The 16500-nt window shown below is 49.0% G+C and overlaps 1 protein-coding gene across 1 annotated transcript in view; it reads right to left on the bottom strand.

Moving 5' to 3' along the window:
* Positions 1 to 16500, bottom strand: part of LOC145339064 (uncharacterized) — a gene marked incomplete at its 3' end in the record, with an annotated part of 53636 nt that overhangs the window by 21646 nt on the left and 15490 nt on the right. The window contains exon 2 of the mRNA XM_080183485.1: positions 2085 to 2194. Within this exon, the coding sequence (XP_080039611.1) occupies positions 2085 to 2194 (110 nt within the window). The remainder of the gene's footprint in view (positions 1 to 2084; positions 2195 to 16500) is intronic.

Raw genomic sequence — 16500 nt, 5'->3', positions numbered from 1 at the left:
TCCCTCTTATTCTATCAATTTCAACTTTGATCTTGAACCCATCGAGTTTTGATTGGAGTGTCCATTGGGAGGGAGTGTGCATTGGGAGGGAGTGTGCACTGGGAGGGAGTGTGCGTTGGGAGGGAGTGTGCATTGGGAGGGAGTGTGCATTGGGATGGAGTGTGCGTTGGGAGGGAGTGTGCGTTGGGAGGGAGTGTGCATTGGGAGGTAGTGTGCATTGGGGGGGAGTGTGCATTGGGAGGGAGTGTGCATTGGGGGGAGTGTGCATTGGGAGAGAGTGTGCGTTGGGAGGGAGTGTGCATTGGGAGGGAGTGTGCATTGGGAGGGAGTGTGCATTGGGAGAGAGTGTGCGTTGGGAGGGAGTGTGCATTGGGAGGGAGTGTGCATTGGGAGGGAGTGTGCATTGCGGGGGAGTGTGCGTTGGGAGGGAGTGTGCATTGGGAGGGAGTGTGCATTGGGAGGGAGTGTGCATTGGGGGGAGTGTGCGTTGGGAGGGAGTGTGCATTGGGAGGGAGTGTGCATTGGGAGGAGTGTGCATTGGCGGGGAGTGTGCATTGGCGGGGAGTGTGCATTGGGGGGAGTGTGCATTGGGAGGGAGTGTGCATTGGGGGGAGTGTGCATTGGGAGAGAGTGTGCATTAGGAGGGAGTGTGCATTGGGAGGGAGTGTGCATTGGGAGGGAGTGTGCATTGGGGGGGAGTGTGCATTGGGGTGGAGTGTGCATTGGGAGGGAGTGTGCATTGGGAGGGAGTGTGCGTTGTCGGGGAGAGTGCATTGGGAGGGAGTGTGCATTGGGAGGGAGTGTGCATTGGGACGGAGTGTGCATTGGGAGGGAGTGTGCATTGGGGGGGAGTGTGCATTGGGAGGGAGTGTGCATTGGGGGGGAGTGTGCATTGGGGTGGAGAGTTATCATTGGCTCTGGATGGGTTGCTGTCACAGATTTTGGAAGGGATTTATTGTTGGTGATTTGAGAGCGTCCACTGGGGTTTAGGGAATGGGGTTTCTGCCAGAATGGAAAATCCCAGCTCTTTCCCTGGTAATTCTGGTTTAGTTTAGTTTGTTCATTGCTGTCACAAGTATGACTTAAATGAACACTGCAATGAAGTTCCCGTAAAAATCCTCTAGTCACCACACTCCAGCGCCTGTTCAGGTACGCTAAGAGAGAATCTAGCATGGCCAATACACCGAACCATCATGCCTTTGGACTGTGGGATGAAACCTGAGCACCCAGAGGAAACCCATGCACACACAGGGAGAACGTGCAGACTCAAGCCCAGGGAATCGGACCCAGGTCTTGATGCCGTGAGATAGTAGTGCTAATGACTGTGCCACCATGCTGCCCAATTGTGGCAGGCTTCACACTTATAAGAACATAAGAACATAAGAACATAAGAAATAGGAGCAGGAGTAGGCCATCTAGCCCTTCGAGCCTGCCCCGCCATTCAATAAGATCATGGCTGATCTGTCGTGGCTCAGTTCCACTTTCCCGCCCTCTCCCCATAACCCTTAATCCCCTCTCTTATCAAAAACCCATCAACCCGCGTCTTAAATATATTTAGCGAGGCAGCCTCCACCACTTCAACGGGCAGAGAATTCCAGAGATTCACCACCCTTTGAGTGAAGAAGTTCCTCCTCAACTCCGTTCTAAACCGCCTCCCCTTTATCTTGAGGCTGTGCCCCCTAACGCATTGACAAAGTGAGTGTGTGTGGAATATTGTATCCTGCTGAACCCAGTCCCCATGCCATCAATGTATATTGCTGATAAAGTCATCTTGACTTCAAACTTGAGGTCTCTTTCCCTCCCTCCTCTCCTGCTGTCACACCTGCTGAGTATTTCCAACACCTCGTTTCAATTTCAGTTTACATCAGCTTTGCGTGAAAAACAAAACTATAGGGTTGGAAATCAGTGAAATGTGGCAGTCCTGTACATGGGCAACAGTCAACAAAATGTCTTGTGGATCACACTCAGCGCACGTGGCCCCCAGGACGCTGGCTGTCGACTGCTGATGTAGCAGACTGCAGCAGACAGAGGTGTCGGAGCTGGTATTACAGCATTCAGAATGTAGAGCCTGTTCGATTAATTACCTGAGGCAGTATCGCGACACTGCGTTTCTTTTTCCCAGCAAGGACTTGCGGGGTTACAAACTTGTAATCGTTCAGTTCTTCAAGTAGTTTTTTCTGGAGAAATCGATAACCTGTGTGAAATATAATGAGAATGTCATTGGCATTACAATAAGGATTAGTTGATCGACTGTGCTGTGTAAATACAATCTGCCACACAGGGAGATGCTGATGTGGTGGTAATATTCCTGCACTAATAATCCTGAGATCCAGACTAACGTGGGACATGCAGGCACTCACCAAGGTTCCTTAGGCAGCACCTTCCAAACCCACAACTACTTCCATCTAGAAGGACAAGAGCAGCAGATACATGGGAACACCACCACCTACAAGCTCCCCTCCAAGTCACTCATCAGGTTCACTCGGCTGATACCAGAGATGAGGGGGTTGGACTATGAAGGGAGACTAAATAGACTGGGTCTGTACTTGTTGGAGTTTTGGAGAATGAGGACGGATCTTATAGAGACGTATAAGATGATGAATGGGATGGATAGGATAGAGGTGGAGAGACTCTTCCCGCTCAGAAAAGACAGTAGGACTAGGGGGCACAGCCTCAAGATAAAAGGGGGCAGTTTAAAACGGAGTTGAGGAGGAACTTCTTCACTCAAAGGGTGGTGAATCTCTGGAATTCTCTGCCCGTTGAAGTGGTGGAGGCTGCCTCGCTAAATATTTTTAAGAAGCGGGTTGATGGGTTCTTGATAAGAGAGGGGATTAAGGGTTATGGGGAGAGGGCGGGAAAGTGGAACTGAGCCACGACAGATCAGCCATGATCTTATTGAATGGCGGGGCAGGCTCGAAGGGCTAGATGGCCTACTCCTGCTCCTATTTCTTATGTTCTCATGTTCTTAAGATAAGGGGCGGGGGGCAGTTTAGATCAGAGTTGAGGAGGAACTTCTTCATTCAAAGGGTGGTGAATCTTTGGAATTCTCTGCCTGTTGAAGTGGTGGAGGCTACCTCGCTAAATATATTTAAGTCACGAGTAGATAGGTTTTTGGTAGGCAAGGGAATTAAGGGTTATGGGGAGAAAGCGGGAAAGTGGAACTGATCCACTTCAGATCAGCCATGATCTTATTGAATGGCGGGGCAGGCTCGAAGGGCTGGATGGCCTACTCCTGCTCCTATTTCTTATGTTCTTACGTTCTGTCTTGGAAATATATCACCATTCCTTCGCAGTCGCTGGTTCAAAATCCTGGAACTCCTTCCCTAACAGCACTGTGGGTGTACCTACACTTCAGGGACTCAGTGGTTAAAAAGGCGGCTCATCACCCTCTTCTCAAGAGCAACTGGGGAGAATAAGTCGAACCAGCAACAGGCAAATCCCGTATATCAATATAAAAATCTCACCATAACAGCCTGTGGAATTTCAAAACTATTCCAAGATCTGTAATTAAAAGCTAACTTCAGCTGGGTGACCATGAATGTATTGTTAGAAAAACCCATCTGGTTCACTCATGTTCTTCAGGGAAGGAAATCTGCTGCCCTTACCCGGTCTGGCCTACATGTAACTCCAGAGCCACAGCAATGTGTCTGACTCTGAAATGCCCTCACAAATGGGTCAATTCAAGGACAAATCCCCACCTCCTCACTGACACCCCCACATCCCATCAAAGAAGTTACCCAACAGCACCAGCCCCAGCATCTCGTGGCACCAGCCACTCCCAGCATAGAGTCATAGAGGTTTACAGCATGGAAACAGGCCCTTCAGCCCAACTTGTCCATGCTACCTTTTTTTTAAACCCCCTACACTAATCCCAATTGCCTGCATCTGGCCCATATCCCTCTATACCCATCTTATCCGTGTAACTATCTAAATGCATTTTAAAAGATACAATTGTACCCGCCTCTACTACTACCTCTGGCAGCTTGTTCCAGACACTCACCACCCTCTGTGTGAAAAAGTTGCCCCTCTGAACACTTTTGTATCTCTTCCCTCTCACCTTAAACCGATGTCCTCTAGTTTGAGACTCCCCCTACCTTTGGGAAAAGATATTGACTATCTCGCTGATCTGTGCCCCTCATTATTTTATAGACCTCTGTAAGAGCGCCCCTCAGCCTCCTACACTCCCGAGAAAAAAGTCGCAGTTTTGACGAATTTATTGGATTTCTATGAGGATGTGACTAGTGCCGTAGACAGAGGGGAACCAGTGGATGTGGTGTTTCTCGATTTTCAAAAGGCGTTTGATAAGGTGCCGCACAAAAGGTTACTTCAGAAGGTTAGAACATAGAACATAGAACATAGAACACTACAGCACAAACAGGCCCTTCGGCCCACAAGTTGCGCAGATCACATCAATACTTACCAATCCATAGACCTATCTATAACCCCCAATCGCATTAAATCCCATATACTCATCCAGAAGTCTTTTAAAAGACCCCAGCGAGTTCGCCTCCACCACCACTGACGGCAGCCGATTCCATTCACTCACCACCCTCTGAGTGAAAAACTTACCCCTGACATCACTTCTGAACTTTCCTCCCCGCACCTTAAATCTGTGTCCTCTCGTAGCGACCATTTCAGCTCTGGGAAATAGCCTCTGAGAATCCACCCTGTCTATTCCTCTCAACATTTTATAAACCTCTATCAGGTCGCCTCTCAACCTTCGTCTCTCCAGGGAAAAGAGTCCCAGCTCCCTCAACCTATCCTCATAAGGCATGCCTCCCAATCCAGGCAACATCCTTGTAAATCTCCTCTGTACCCTTTCAATAGCTTCCACATCCTTCCTATAGTGAGGCGACCAGAACTGCGCATAGTACTCCAAGTGGGGCCTGACAAGGGCCTTATAAAGTTGCAGCATTACCTCCCGACTCCTAAACTCAATCCCTCGATTAATGAAGGCCAGTACACCATACGCCTTCTTGACCACATCCTCCACCTGCAAGGCTGATTTAAGAGCCCTGTGGACCCGGACCCCAAGATCCTTCTGCTCTTCAACACTGCTAAGACTCCTGCCCTTGATAGTGTACTCGTTCATCCCACTGGTTCTGCCAAAATGGACGACTACACATTTATCCGCATTGAAGTCCATCTGCCACTTCTCCGCCCAGTCCTGCATCCTATTTATGTCCTGCTGCAACTTCTGACATCCTTCCAGACCATCCACAACACCACCAACCTTCATGTCATCAGCGAACTTACTTACCCATCCCTCCACTTCCTCATCCAGGTCATTTATGAAAATGACAAACAGCAAGGGTCCTAGAACAGATCCCTGGGGCACTCCACTGGTGACCGACCTCCATGCAGAAAAAGACCCATCCACAACCACTCTCTGCCTTCTGCAGGCAAGCCAGTTCTGGATCCACAAGGCCAAAGCCCCTTGGATCCCATGCCCTCTCACCATCTCAAGAAGTCTTGCATGGGGGACCTTATCAAACACCTTGCTGAAGTCCATGTAAACCACATCCACCGCTCTTCCTTCGTCAATGAGTCAGTCACATTATCGAAGAACTCCACTAGGCTCATAAGGCACGACCTGCCCTTGACAAAACCATGCTGACTATTCCTGATCATGTCAAACCTCTCCAAATGCTCATAAATCTTGTCCCTCAGAATCCTCTCCATCAGCTTACCAACCACTGAGGTCAGACTCACCGGTCGGTAATTTCCCGGGCTGTCCCTGTTCCCTTTGTTGAAAATAGGAACTACATCCGCAATCCTCCAATCTTCCGGAACCACTCCCGTCTCCATTGACAACGCAAAGATCATCGCCAGAGGCTCTGCAATCACTTCCCTCGCCTCCCACAGTATCCTGGGGTACATCCCATCTGGTCCCGGCGACTTGTTTATCTTGATAGAATTTAAAAGTTCCAACACATCCTCCTCCTTAATATCCACAAACTCAATCTTTCCCATCTGCTGCAAATCTGTAGCAAAATCTCCCAGATCAGTTTCCACTGTGAATACTGAGGCAAAGTACTCATTAAGCACCTCTGCCATTTCCTCTGGTTCCACACAGACCTTTCCCCCTTCACCTTTTATAGGTCCTATCCCTTCTCTTCTCATCCTTTTACTTTTCACATATTTATAGAAGGCCTTGGGATTCTCCTTAATCTTACCCGCCAAGGTCTTCTCATGACCCCTTCTGGCTCTCCTAATTTCCCTTTTAAGCTCCTTTCTACAATCCTTATACTCCTCAAGATCCTTAACATCTCCGAGCTCCCTGAACCTTTTGTACACCTTCCTTTTCCTCCTGACCAGGTTCACCACAGCCTTCGTGCACCACGGTTCCCTCGACCTACCAAAACCTCCTTGTCTCATCGGAACGTTGTCGTGCAGAGCTCCAGACAAACATTCCTTGAATATCCGCCACCTTCCTTCGGTACTTTTCCCTAAGAACGCCTCCTTCCAGTTTATTTGCCCAATTAACTTCCTGATGTCTTCGTATTTCCCCTTACTCCAGACAAACACCTTCCTAGCCTGCCTGATCCTATCTCGTTCCAATGCAATTGTGAAGGAGATAGAATTATGATCTCCATTCCCAAGATGCTCTCCCACCGAGAGATCCGACACCTGTCCTGGTTCATTCGCCGGTACCAGGTCAAGTACAGCCTCTCCCCTCGTAGACTTATCCACGTACTGTGTCAGGAAACCTTCCTGAACACACCTAACAAACTCCTCCCCATCCAAACCCCTTACCCTTGGGATATTCCAGTCGATGTTTGGGAAATTGAAGTCTCCCATCACGACAACTCTGTTATTACTACATCTCTCTAGAATCTGTTTCCCTATCTGCACCTCAACTTCCCTGTCACTATTGGGTGGCCTATAGAATACACCCAGCAAAGTTATCGACCCTTTGCTGTTCCTAACTTCCACCCACAGAGACTCCGTAGACAGTCCCCCCATGGCATCCACCTTCTCTGCAGCCATGACACTGTCCCTGATCAACAGTGCCACTCCACCACCTCTTCTGCCACCCTCCCTGTCCTTCCTGAAGCACCTGAAACCTGGCACCTGAAGTACCCAGTCCTGTCCCTGAGACATCCAAGTCTCCGTAATGGCCACCACATCACATTCCCAAGCAGCAATCCACGCCCTAAGCTCATCTACCTTATTTACTCCTGGCGTTAAAATACATAGTTAGGGGGCATGGAGTTGGGGGTAAGGTGTTAGCGTGGATAGAGGATTGGTTGTCTAATAGGAGGCAGAGAGTTGGTATCAATGGGTGCTATTCTGATTAGTGGTTGGTAACTAGTGGAGTGCCACAGGGGTCGGTGCTGGGGCCTCAGCTATTTACCATTTATATAGATGATCTGGAGGAGGGGGCTGAGTGTAGGGTGACGAAATTTGCTGATGACACGAAGATGAGTGGAAAAGCAAATTGTGCGGAGGGTGTGGAAAGTCTGCAGAGGGATCTGGATAGGCTGAGCGAGTGGGCGAGGACCTGGCAGATGGAGTATAATGTTAGCAAGTGTGAGGTTATCCACTTTGGCAGGAATAATAGTAGGAGGGATTACTTTTTTAAGGGCGAAAAGCTGCAACATGCTACGGTGCAGAGGGACCTGGGGGTCCTTGTGCATGAGTCGCAAAAACCCAGTCTGCAGGTGCAGCAGGTGATCAAGAAGGCGAATGGGATGCTGGCCTTTTTAGCGAGGGGGATAGAATATAAAAGCAGGGAGGTCTTGCTGCAACTGTACAGGGTACTGGTGAGGCCGCAGCTGGAGTACTGTGTGCAGTTTTGGTCGCCGCACTTACGCAAGGATATTTTGGCCTTGGAGGGAGTGCAGAGGAGGTTCACTAGGCTGATACCGGAGATGAGGGGGTTGGACTATGAAGAGAGACTAAATAGACTGGGTCTGTATTCATTGGAGTTTAGAAGGATGAGGGGGGATCTTATAGAGATGTATAAGATAATGAAAGGGATGGATAGGGTAGAGGTAGAGAGATTCTTCCCGCTTAGAAAGTCCTGCCCTGGTTCAATCTACCAAAGTGCATCACCTCACATTTATCTAAATTAAACTCCATCTGCCATTCGTCAGCCCACTGGCCCAATTGATCACTGGCATCTCGTGGCACCAGTCTGTTCCAGAACTGGCATCTCTCGGTACAACAGGACAAAACACTCTCTTTGTCCAAGATGGTTCCAGGAAGGTGAAGTTAATCATGGAGAGAAGATGGACTATGTAATATAGTCAGAAGCCACTGAGATCTCCCTGAAAGTTGGCACCCAGGTTGATAAGGTTGTTAAGAAGGCATACGTTGTGTTAACTTTTATTGGTAGAGGGATTGAATTTCAGAGCCGTGAGGTCATGTTACAACTGTACAAAACTCTGGTGCAGCCGCACTTGGAGTATTGTGTACAGTTCTGGTCGCCGCATTATAAGAAAGATGTGGAGGCATTGGAAAGGGTGCAGAGGAGGTTTACCAGGATGTTGCCTGGTATGGTGGGAAGGTCTTATGAGGAAAGGCTGAGGGACTTGAGGTTATTTTCATTAAAGAGAAGAAGGTTAAGAGGTGACCTGATTGAGGCATACAAGATGATCAGAGGATTGGATAGGGTGGACACTGAGAGCCTTTTTTTTCGGATGGTGATGGCTAACACGAGGGGACATAGCTTTAAGTTGGGGGGTGATAATTATAGGACGGATGTCAGAGGTAGGTTCTTTACTCAGAGGGTAGTAAGGGTGTGGAATGCCCTGCCTGCAGCAGTTGTGGACTCGCCAACTTTAAGGGCGTTCAAATGGTCAGTGGATAGGCATATGGGTGACATTGGAATAGTTTAGGTTAGAGGGTCATTAGATTGGTTCCACTGGTCGGCGCAACATCGAGGGCTGAAGGGCCTGTACTGCGCTGGAATGTTCCATGTTCTCTATCTCCGGAAAGGATGGATAACGGGCAGAGGAGGAGACGCAGAGAGAGTGAAAACAAGAGAAAGTGGAACTGGGAGAGAGAGAAAGGGAGAGAGCTAATTCCAGGAAATCCAACCCTAAACTTCATAACTTTATACAAATGTGGAATACGTGTGTCACATTTAACCAACTCCTATATCACCCTGTCCAGGAATAGCTTTACCTCTGAGTGGATTATACGAACACGTCAGCTCCTCTGTTCATTTTGAATATTCTGTCGGGGAAGGAGAGCATCTTGGATGTAAAGTTATCTTTTTCAATGGTGAAGGAGGAATTTTAGAATTCTCCAGATGCCCCAAGACAAAGACTTTTGCGGAGGTACTGGATCTTGTGAAAGGGCAATACCATCCAAAGCCCTTGGTATTTGTCTAAAGTTATAAATTTAATTTCACAAGAGTCCTTGGACAAGCAATTGCAGCCTTTGTGCCAGATTAAGGTGAATAGCAGGGCACTGCGAATTCAGGAATACAACACAGATCCCTGTGCTACGCCACTGGACACTGTCTTCTGCTCACTAAAGGAGCCTTCTGTCACCGCACACTATCTCCTACAATTGATCCAATTTTGAATCCACTTATCAAATTACCCTGTATTCTGTGTGAATTTACCTTCTCTCCAAGTCTCCGATGTGGGACCTTGTCAAAGGCTTTGCTAAAATCCATATAAACTACATGGACTACACCAGCCTCACCAACACATCTCAAAAAATTCAATCAAATTTGTTGGGCCTGACCTTCCTCTTACGAAGCCATACTGACTGTTCCGAATCAAGCTTTGCCTCTCAAGGTGGAGACAGATTTTTAAGGCAAGGATAAATAAATTTTTGAACAGTAAAGGAATTAAGGGTTACGGTGAGTGGGTGGGTAAGTGGAGCTGAGTCTACGAAAAGATCAGCCATGATCTTATTGAAGAGCGGAGCAGGCTCGAGGGGTCAGATGGTCTACTTCTGCTCCTAATTCTTATATTCTAGATTCTCTTCTTCAAAGGTTTCTCTAATAGTTTCCCACCTACTGACATGAGAACATGTCTTAAATATATTTGACAAAATGTCAACTCCTAAGAAAGCAAATCCATTTCACCCTTTGGACAGATACACTTGGATTAATTCAGAAGGAGCGTGCTGCCTGTGCTTTCTGTTGTAAATGTGTGGTTCACCGCGCACCAAGTATTTGATGGTACTTTCACATAAATCAAGCGAAAACCTTTCTTGACAAAGGGAGAAGTTGATAAAAAAGGGTAGGAGAAACTATGAAGCTGGGCTAGCGCTTAATATAAAAAAGGATAGCAAGAGTTTTTATAAATATATAAAAAGGAAGAGGCTGGCTAGGGTGAATGTTGGTCCTTTAGAGGATGAGAAAGGGGACCTAGTGGTAGGGGATGGGGATATGGCTAAGGTCTTGAATAACTTTTTTGTTTCTGTCTTCACGGAGGAGGACGTGAATAATTTGCCGGGTGTTAGCGATGGAAAGGTGGTAGGACTGGAGGGTCTTAATGACATTACTGTTACTAGAGAGGTGGTGCGCGACAGACTGGAGGGGCTGATTGTGGACAAGTCCCCAGGACCGGATGGAATGCATCCGAGGGTTCTGAAAGAAATGGCGGAGGTGATAGTGGATGCCTTGGTGGTTATTTTCCAGACGTCGCTGGATTCCGGGGAAGTGCCGGATGATTGGAAAACGGCTAATGTTACGCCGTTGTTTAAGAAGGGTGCCAGGCAAAAGGCGGGGAATTATAGGCCAGTTAGTTTAACGTCTGTGGTAGGTAAAATGTTAGAATCTGTCATTAAGGAGGAAATTGCGAGGCATCTTGAGGGGAATTGCTTGATAGAGCAGACACAGCACGGTTTCATTAAAGGGAAGTCGTGTCTGACAAATTTACTGGAGTTCTATGAGGATGTGTCTAGGGCGGTGGATAGAGGAGAGCCGGTGGATGTGGTCTTTCTAGATTTTCAGAAGGCGTTTGACAAGGTACCTCACAAGAGGTTATTGCAGAAGGTAAGGGGGCATGGAGTTGGGGGTAGGGTGTTAGCGTGGATAGAGGATTGGTTGTCAAATAGGAGGCAGAGAGTGGGGGTCAACGGGTGCTATTCGGATTGGCGGATGGTGACTAGTGGAGTGCCCCAGGGGTCGGTGCTGGGGCCTCAGCTATTTACCATTTATATAGATGATCTGGAGGAGGGAACCGAGTGTAGAGTGTCGAAATTGCTGATGACACCAAGATTGGGGGAACGGCAAATTGTGCGGAGGGTGTGGAGAGTCTGCAGAAGGATCTAGATAGGCTGGGCGAATGGGCCAGGAAATGGCAAATGGAATTTAATGTTGGCAAGTGTGAGGTGGTCCACTTTGGTAGGAAGAATGGTAGGAAAGACTATTACTTACGTGGCGAAAAACTGCAGCAGGCGACGGTGCAGAGGGACCTCGGGGTCCTTGTGCATGAGTCGCAAAAACCCAGCTTGCAGGTGCAGCAGGTGGTCAGGAAGGCGAATGGGATGCTGGCCTTCATAGCGAGGGGGATTGAATATAAAAGTAGGGAGGTCTTGCTGCAGCTGTATAGGGCATTGGTGAGGCCGCAGCTGGAGTACTGTGTGCAGTTTTGGGTGCCGCACCTGCGCAAGAATATTTTGGCCTTGGAGGGAGTGCAGAGGAGGTTTACTAGGCTGATACCGGAGTTGAGGGGGTTGAGCTATGAGGAGAGGCTGAATAAACTGGGCTTGTACTCGTTAGAGTTTAGAAGAATGAGGGGAGATCTCATTGAGACGTATAAGATGATGAATGGGATGGATAGGATAGAGGTGGAGAGACTCTTCCCGCTCAAAAAAGACAGTAGGACTAGGGGGCACAGCCTCAAGATAAAGGGGGGGCGGTTTAGAACGGAGTTGAGGAGGAACTTCTTCACCCAAAGGGTGGTGAATCTCTGGAATTCTCTGCCCGTTGAAGTGGTGGAGGCTGCCTCGCTAAATATATTTAAGAAGCGGGTTGATGGGTTTTTGATAGGAGAGGGGATTAAGGGTTATGGGGAGAGGGCGGGAAAGTGGAACTGAGCAGCGACAGATCAGCCATGATCTTATTGAATGGCGGGGCAGGCTCGAAGGGCCAGATGGCCTACTCCTGCTCCTATTTCTTATGTTCTTATGTTCTTATGAACAAGGTTGAATTGATCAAAAGGTAATGGCAGCATCAGCAAAGCAATATCTTTGTATACTTGAGTGTGAATTAGAATCAACTGTTAGAACAAAGAACAACCCAGCACGGGAAACAGGCCCTTCGGCCCAATGAGCCCGCGCCGCCGCATCACCCTACACCTATTCTACCCTGCATGTCTACGAATGGAACCCTACTCAGTCAGATTCAGGGAAGAAATAGTGTCAATTTGGTAAAAGCCGATTAGCCTAAGAGCACATCTTTGGGGTGTGGGAGGAAACCGGAGCGCCCGGAGGAAACCCACGCATCCACAGGGAGAATGCGCAAACTCCCACAGACACAGGCCCAAATCCATGTATCTGCACAGCTAGCAGTGCTAGTCACTGAGCTGTTGCGGCGCCCGTCTACCGGTCCAGGATCAAGCACACACACCGACATGAAGTACTAGGCCACTCCTGGAACTTCCAAGAGCAGCCCACGCACAACCCGCCGTGTGCATGCCCCTCGTTTGACACGAGGTGGACCTCCACCTGTGGAATAAAGACAAAAATATTAATCTTACAGCCTGCCTTTCCGGTGTCTCCCGAGGTTTAACCCTATGTAATAGCCCCTACCATATCCCTCCATTCTCGTTTCACTCATGTGCCTATCTAACTGCATCTTAAACGAGTCCAACGTTCCTGCCTCCACCACCCTACTCGGTAGCGCATTCCAGACCCCCACAACTCTCTGCGTAAAGAACCTTCTTCTCACCTCCAAATTATACCTCCCCCCCCCCCACCCTTAAATCATGACCTCTCGTGTTCGTACCCAGTCTAGGGAGCAGTCTCTCACTATTAACTCTATCTATTCCCTTCAGTATCTTATATACTTCTATCATGTCCCCTCTCAATCTCCGTCTTTCCAAGGAGAATAGTCCCAGTTTCTTCAACCTCTCCTCGTAACCCAGTCCCCCCATGCCAGGCAACATCCTGGTAAACCTCCTCTGCACCCTTTCCAGAGACTCCACGTCCTTCCGGTAGTAAGGTGACCAGAACTGGACGCAGTACTCCAAATGCGGTCTAACCAACGTTCTGTACAACTGAAGCATTAGACGGCAGCTTTTATACCCTAAGCCCCTTCCTATAAAGGCTAACATCCCATAAGCCTTCCTAATAACCTTCTCCACTTGTGACGCAACCTTCATGGATTTGTGAACCTGCACTCCCAGGTCCCTCTGTATGTCTATACTCCTAATCGGCCTACCTTTTATCACATAGCTCCTCTCTGCATTATTCCTTCCAAAATGCATCACCTCGCATTTGTCAGGATTAAATGCCATCTGCCACCTATCTGCCCACTGCACCAACCTATCTATATCCTGTTGTATCACCTGACAATCCAGTTCCGTACCCGCCAACCCTGCCATCTTGGTGTCATCAGCAAACTTGCTGATCACACCACCTACGCCCTCTTCCAAGTCATTTATGTGGACTACAAAGAGGAGAGGTCCCAGTACTGAGCCCTGCGGCACACCACTGGTCACTGGCCTCCAGCCCGACAAGGTCCCCTCCACAACTACCCTCTGTCTCCTATTTCCCAGCCAGTTCTCAATCCACCTAGCTACCTGGCCTCGTATCCCATGCGCTTTAACCTTTTCTACCAGCCTACCGTGAGGGACTTTGTCAAACGCCTTACTGAAATCCATATAGATGACATCAACGGCTCTCCCATCGTCAACCGTTTTTGTCACCTCCTCAAAGAATTCCACCAGATTCGTAAGGCAAGACCTCCCTCTAACAAAGCCATGTTGCGTATCCCTAATCAGATCGCAACGCTCCAAATGCTCATACATCCTACCCCTAAGTATTTTTTCCATTAACTTCCCGACCACCGACGTCAAACTCACCGGTCTATAATTCCCAGGGTTATCCCTACTACCTTTTTTGAACAACAGGACCACATTTGCTACCCTCCAGTCTTCTGGGACCTCACCTGTGTCCAAAGAAGAGACAAAGATTTGCGCCAGAGGCCCAGCAATTTCATCTTTCGCCTCCCTAAGCAGCCTGGGATAAATACCATCAGGCCCCGGAGCTTTATCCGTCCTTACGCTACCTAAAAGCCCTAGCACTTCCTCTCTCGTAATAACTATATCCTGCAACTGAACCTCCGCTCCCTCCAAGAGACTGCACGATTCCGAACCCCTCTCCTTCGTGAATACCGACGCAAAGTATTCATTCAGGAGCTCCCCCATTCCCTCCGACTCAATACACAACTCTCCACTCTTGTCCCTAAGAGGGCCAATTTTCCCTCTAACTACTCTCTTGCCTCTAATATAGGAATAAAATTCCTTTGGATTTTCCTTAATCCTACCAGCCAAAGCCATCTCATGTCCTCTCTTCGCCCTTCTAATTCCCCTTTTTAGCTCCCTCCTACTCTCTCTATATTCCTCCAGCGCACTCTCCGTACCCAGTTGTTTTGACCTAACATACGCCTCCCTCTTCTTCCTGACCAAGTCTTCAATATCCCCCGTAATCCACGGCTCTCTAATCCTACCTTTCCCATCCTTTCGCTTAACCGGAACATACCTCCCCTGCAACCATTTCATTTTGCCCTTAAAAGCCTCCCACTTGCCAACCGTGGACTTGCCAGCTAACAGTCCCTCCCAATCAGTGTCCTGCAGCTCCCTCCTAATCCTGCCATAGCTCGCCTTTCCCCAGTTCAGCACACTCCCGTTCGGACGGCACTCGTCCCTTTCCATTTTTATCCTAAAGTAGACGGACTTGTGGTCACTGTTCGCCACATGTTCGCCTACCTCTACCTCACCCACCTGCCCCGGCTCGTTTCCCAACACTAAATCCAGTATAGCCCCTCCCCTAGTCGGGCTAGTTACATACTGCTCTAGAGACCCTTCCATAACACATTTCACAAACTCCTCTCCCTCTGTTCCCCCAGCTCTGGGCCCCCTCCAATTCACTCCGGGAAAATTAAAATCACCCACTACAACCACTCTATTCTTCCTGCACCTGTCCAAAATGCCCCTGCAAATGCCTTCCTCCACTGACCTCGGGCTGTTGGGTGGCCTATAGTACACCCCTAGCAATGTGATCTCTCCCTTTTTATTCCTCAACTCCACCCACAGTGACTCAATCCCTATCTCTTCCATATCGTCCTCCCTCTGCACTACTGTGATGTTTTCCTTGACTAACAGTGCCACCCCTCCACCTCTCTTCAACCCTCCTCTGTCACACCTAAAACACTTGTACCCAGGAACATTTAGCTGCCAGTCCTGCCCTTCCCGTAACCACGTCTCCGTTACAGCCACCACATCTAACTGCCTCACAAACATCAAGGCCCTAAGCTCATCAGTTTTCCCTGCCACACTCCTAGCATTGAAACAGACACAGTTCAACCCACAAGTGTCCCTCGGAACCTCCTTCTCCCTTATAATTTTCCTTTCACCCGACTCTCTCCCAGCCACCTCCCCACCCCCCCTCCCTATTAGTTTAAATCATTCCTGAACACCCCAGCTAACCTCCCGGCTAAGACACTAGTCCCCCTCCCGTTCAAATCCTCCCCACCCCTCCTGTACAATTGCCTTTCTCTCCTAAACACCTCCCAGTGATCCACAAAAGTAAACCCCTCTACCCTACACCAATCCCTCAACCATGCATTAACTGCATGATCTCGTCATTCTTGGCCTTGCTCGTACTGGGCAGCAACCCAGACAGTGCCACCCTGGAGGTCCTGCTCTTTAGTTTGGCCCCCAACTCCCTAAATTGCCTACGGACCTCTACCCTACTCCTCCTTCCTATATCCCCCTCCCCTACGTGTACTATGACCTCTGCCTGGGTCCCCTCCCCTTTCAAAATTCCCTCTACCCTTTCCATTATATCTTTTACCCCTGCTCCAGGGAGGCAGACCACCATCCTGGAGTCGCGCCCCTGCCCACAGAACCTCCTATCAATCCCTCGGACCCTCCCATCCCCTACCACTATCACCTTACCAGCCCCCTTCTGTCCCTCTAAATCAGTCTCCCCTTCCTTCCTATCTTTCTGTGCCCCTGTCGACGAACCTTGGGGGGCCTCCGGGGAGGCCGGGGGACCCTGACTACTCTTCTTCTTCCTCTTTCCCCTCCTAACAGTCGTCCATCCTCCCTTCTCTTCAGCCCTTGAGACCTCCTCCTGCTCATGGTTCCCAGCCATTATCTCCTCGTTCTCCCTGACTAGAAACGCATCTTCCAGCCTCCCCTCGAGTTGCCTGACCCGGGCCCTCAATCGCTGCAGTTCTAAACATTTACTGCAGATGTGGACCTTGGGGACACGTGACACCACCAGGAACTCCCACATGTGGCACCGGACGCAACTTACATTCCTCCCTATATTCCCTACCATGTCCCAACCTCCTGTAAG

This window comes from Carcharhinus amblyrhynchos, unplaced genomic scaffold (genome assembly GCF_965287045.1).
Source record: "Carcharhinus amblyrhynchos unplaced genomic scaffold, sCarAmb.v2.hapA chromosome_304, whole genome shotgun sequence".
NCBI lineage: Eukaryota > Metazoa > Chordata > Chondrichthyes > Carcharhiniformes > Carcharhinidae > Carcharhinus > Carcharhinus amblyrhynchos.
The sequence above is the reverse complement of the archived record's forward strand: the minus strand, read 5'-3'. Positions and strand labels throughout refer to the sequence as shown.